The sequence below is a fragment of the Cryptomeria japonica genome, chromosome 9 (genome assembly GCF_030272615.1).
Source record: "Cryptomeria japonica chromosome 9, Sugi_1.0, whole genome shotgun sequence".
NCBI classification, from domain to species: Eukaryota; Viridiplantae; Streptophyta; class Pinopsida; order Cupressales; family Cupressaceae; genus Cryptomeria; species Cryptomeria japonica.
Genome location: NC_081413.1, coordinates 161,321,945 through 161,326,498, shown reverse-complemented (window position 1 = coordinate 161,326,498; position 4,554 = coordinate 161,321,945). Strand labels below are relative to the sequence as shown.

Genomic DNA, 4,554 nt, shown 5'->3' with positions numbered 1-4,554 from the left:
AATCAACTAGACCTATTGCAAAAATATATCTTCTTGCAATGCCAAAGACTCATTTTTAGACACCAAAAGTATGATTCTAAGTTTTAATCTTCATATCAAAAAAATTGACAAAATCTTATTTTTTATATTTGTAGGTCTCTCCCTTTTTACCAAAAGTAGGTTAAAAAACCTCTGAAAATAAATTAAATATTTGTCCCTATCCCTACACCAGTTGACAGTGCTAAAATATAGGCACTGCCCCATCTAATGCTCATCTAACCTCCTTTAAGCTGTTAATTTCAAAATAAGGATCCATCATCTGTGATGCTCCTACATCAGTAATTCTATAGTTGATTGACCCTCAATGATTATTCATGGATTTGTGACTCAAATTGGGCTAGGGATTATGATAGAAAAACATCAATCAATGTATATATTTTCATTATTTTTATGTTACAATCAGTTTGATAAGTGGTAGGTTGTGATTTCTTTTTCCACCACATAAATAAAATACATGTTAGCTACTCATGTTTGTGAGGAACCCATCTAGCTTAAACATTTAGGTTTAGATGTTGGGATAACTCTGAGAGATATTTTAGTTCTATGTTACAATTAGAGCACGTCATTTGTCTACCATATTAGTTTTTAGTACTTTTGTGTTTGTGACATGGTCGAAGATGAGAGGATGATGGTAGATTAAAAAAAAAAATTAAGTTGTAGATTTGATGACTCTAGTAAGCACATAAAAGTGAAAACAATGATAAGAGTCTACATGTCTTTCAACACCCAATAGTCCATTGATAGTGCTACTACTCAATTTTCTCATGCAAGGTGTTTAACATATGAGAGAATATTAGGAAAGATATCTCACCCTTGCTTCTAATGTGATGAATTCAAAATATATAATTCTTAGATTATAAAACAAAAAAACTTATTTTCCAATTTATAAAAGTCAACTTTTATAAAAAATATTTTGATTTGTTCACCATTAGTTTCCAAATGTCCAAATGTAGATCCCTTTGATCTCTTCAATTATAAATGAGATCGGTCTCTTCAATTATAAATGAGATCAGTGAACGAGACCAATGATCCTGTCACAAAAAAAAAAAAAATTGACCTTTAAAAATTGTCTCCCACAAAATATAGAAAATATTTATGACACATCTACATATATTTAACCTACCTAATATCTAGGATGATGTACATTGATTTTTAATCAACAGATATTTAACCTACCTAATATCTAGGATGATGTACACAGATTTGAAAAATCAAGAGTGTGAATAATTATTTATCACATGATAAAGCATCTTACCTAATTCCTCCATTGTTTATATGGATTCTAGAAGACCACCTATCTTCTTTTATTTGTCACTTTCTTGCGTTATTCATTCCAAATGTGATTCAATGACCACCTTCCCTGTCATATAATTTATCTCACACATCTTCTCCAAGAGAAAGCAGTGACCCCACGATTTGACACATTAATGAAAGGTATACATCTTTACAAGGTGGAATCTTAGTGTTGTGGGCAGCTGATGGCAGTGCTATGAATAAAGAAGAAATACTTAGCTCTCTATCCCGTGCTTTGGTCCCACAATTGTATGTAAAAATCTATAAAGTTCTTAGTGGCCGGCAATTATTTTTAGTCTACGATTCCACCATGAAAGAGTAATGGGACTCCTGCTCCCGCCGGTGAAGCTTTTTGGCTGCTTTGTTTAATGGAATTGGGCCCGCAGAAAATTATTTGCTAAATCACCAGAAAAATCTGCATGACTCTTACAGTTCGATAGAGAAAGCTTCGTTATGTGCCCTGAGAACCAAACCATCCTGTTAAAAAGCCTCTTTCACTTCCCATTGCTCTGCACAATTCCTGTCATACCCTGTATCTAATTTGTTTCACACCATCAGTACTGAAACTTTTCAATAAAAGTAGAGTTTTGCTGAATAACAATTCAATCTTAGGAGTTTAATGTGATAGGCACAAGGTCACGAGGTCTATCATTTCTGTTTGTATAATCTTTGAAGGTGTGTGATCATATTATAAAATTTGTCGGCACAGATTATAGAAGGGCTACTCGATTCCTGCAGTCTAAAATTTTTTATATTTGTACAGATAGAATTTGTGGAGGAATCCTGCGGGTCCCGAGATGCGTATGGCGAATCTGAGGATGACACTCTTTCCTTCTGCGACCTTCCCATTTCTGGGAAGACTGAGATCAGTGCAGAATGGGGGAGTTCGATGAAAAATTCAAGCATTGAATTTTTAGAGCACCAGGATTTCAATTTCGACTTGGGCTTCGATTTGGGCCACTCGATTTCAACAGAATTCCACAGCTGCCCGGCCGACGATCTGTTCTACGACGGCCACCTTCTTCCTCTTACTAAATCCAACGCAGTACAGTTTTCATCCAGCGAATCGAGCTCGTTCGGGGAGAATCGGATTCTGATATCAGAAAAACTGCAGACTTGGAGATCAGATTCGCTGGACTCACGGTCAAGCTACTGGACAATCTCAAGCTCTAACAATTCTCAAGCTTCGCGTGGAAACTTCAATTACTCTGCCTCGCAGAGAAAAAATTCTGGACATGTTAATTCTGAATCGAAGCCCCGTCGGAGCTCCTCCACGTCACCAAAGCCGCGACATTGGTGCACTGAAAAGTCTCTGAAATGGCAGCAGTTTTTTGCTGTGGGCCTCAGTAAAACTCCTGTTATGCAGCTGGACGACATGCGTCTCAGGCAACAGAAGAGCTTAAAGAACCGCCACATTGAACAGTCCGTCAACGGAAAAATGGCAGGAGAGACGCCCAGAGCCAAAGACTGGATAAAAATGGTTACTTTAACGTCGCTAAATGGTTGTATGGGTTCCGTCAAGTCTGTCATTCACTGTACAACAGTCAAGAAGCCTATTAATGGCCGAGATTTGAGCCATTAATGAATAACGAACAGACATTCTTGAGCTTCTCTAACAAAAAACACAGTAAGCAGAGCAGTGGGCTATCCGCTGGAATCAATTTTTTCAGCCAATTGACTGCAATTGACTTGATTTGATTGATTTATGTATCTGTCGATGCCATTCAGTTGGAAGGTTGTGGTAAAGTCTTCAAAATTTATTAAATCACGGATTCCATTATTCTGATACGGGCCTGCATTTTTGTTTTAACTTGTATGCTCGCGATTTTGATAGTGTTCTTGTATGCTTTTTTCTGTGAATGGTGAGGATTACCTCCTTGTTTTTTTCGTGTTTTTTTTTTAAATCTAAATATGAAAACGTCATGTTTACATACGTACGTTGTATAGAAAGGCATGCGCGGTTTTTTTCTAAAGTAATGCGTGTACGGTACGCAATTGTTAATTGTATTAAACTTTAAACTCTAAACTAACCTTGTCGTCTAGTAATATCCATTTTCCTTTTGGCTTTTTGCTGCCTCAAATTCTTGCAAATCGTCCTTATCTTTGAAGGTATATAATATTTGAATTACTGTCCATAAAGATTTTAAAGTTAGGTTGAGTTGTCAAAGAATATTTGATTTAATAACAAAGTTCATGTTGTAGGTATTTGAATAGTGTTAAGTTAAAATTTTCTACAATACAAAAAAAAGAAGTTAGGATGAGTTGTAATTTTAATTCAAGAATTGTGCGTATTTGTGAAAACGTTTAATGTATCAATTTTTCAAATTTTTGGTTAAAGAATAGATTATTTTGTAAATAATTGTGTGTATGTTGGATTTGAATCTATTGTAAACCTAAATAAGATCTAACCAAAGCCCTAGATCTACAAACTCACTCAACAAAAAATCAATAGAAATCTACCATGCAATGTAAAGAAAACATACAACCATAAATATTATACCTTCACATCTACGGTAGGCTTGTCTCCATCATTCTCCTATCCTCCATGATCTTGCATTATAATGTTTGCTCTCAAATTTGTATGCACTTACATAAGAGCTCAAAGAGGAATGGATGTGGTTGTGATGATGTAAGGCTATGATGGTGATGATGTATGGCTACAATGATTTTGGCACTATGTAAGTATGATAAAGATGTAGATTGATCAAAATGAAAGCAAGAAACCTCTTTAATAGAAATCACAAAGAGAAGCAAGGGCTTAGATTAAGAGGTTAAAAAATGAATAGCCATGACCACATAGTTAGAAAAGATCAATAGGATTTAAGGGTAGGTAAAGATGAAAATACAAGATCAAGAAGTGGATTGACTTTGGAGAAAGCACAAAGTGAATAGAGAGACGATTGACACTTGTCACATGCCTACAATTTTATATTATGATTCCAATAGAAACAACACAATTTTCATAATTGTTGTTGCCAACAGAAACAACACAAAACAAGACAAAAACCCAAATTTGACCATTGTATGCATGAGGGTGCTTCGCACCACTCACATTAACAGATATAAAGGAAAAAACAATATTCCACAATTGCAATGCTTTATATCACAGCAACAAAAAACATTTGAGGAAAAAAATCAGCAAACCAAAAGTACAAGATTTTTTGAAAAAATCAACATAGAGATATATAGAGTAAATAAAATAGAGTTTAACCCATGATTGTA

At 35.0% G+C, this 4,554-nt stretch overlaps 1 protein-coding gene across 1 annotated transcript; it reads left to right on the top strand.

Moving 5' to 3' along the window:
- The first annotated feature begins 1,643 nt into the window (after positions 1–1,643).
- On the top strand, positions 1,644–3,120 carry LOC131059601 (uncharacterized). The gene is made up of 2 exons (XM_059211185.1): positions 1,644–2,007; positions 2,096–3,120. Exon 2 carries the CDS (start codon positions 2,222–2,224, stop codon positions 2,912–2,914), a length of 693 nt encoding a protein of 230 aa, XP_059067168.1. The 5' UTR covers positions 1,644–2,007; positions 2,096–2,221; the 3' UTR covers positions 2,915–3,120.
- Positions 3,121–4,554: the final 1,434 nt, after the last annotated feature.

Bases quoted from the DNA above. Each gene is read 5' to 3' on its own strand.
- LOC131059601 (XM_059211185.1), top strand. From the start codon at position 2,222: ATGAAAAATTCAAGCATTGAATTTTTAGAGCACCAGGATTTCAATTTC.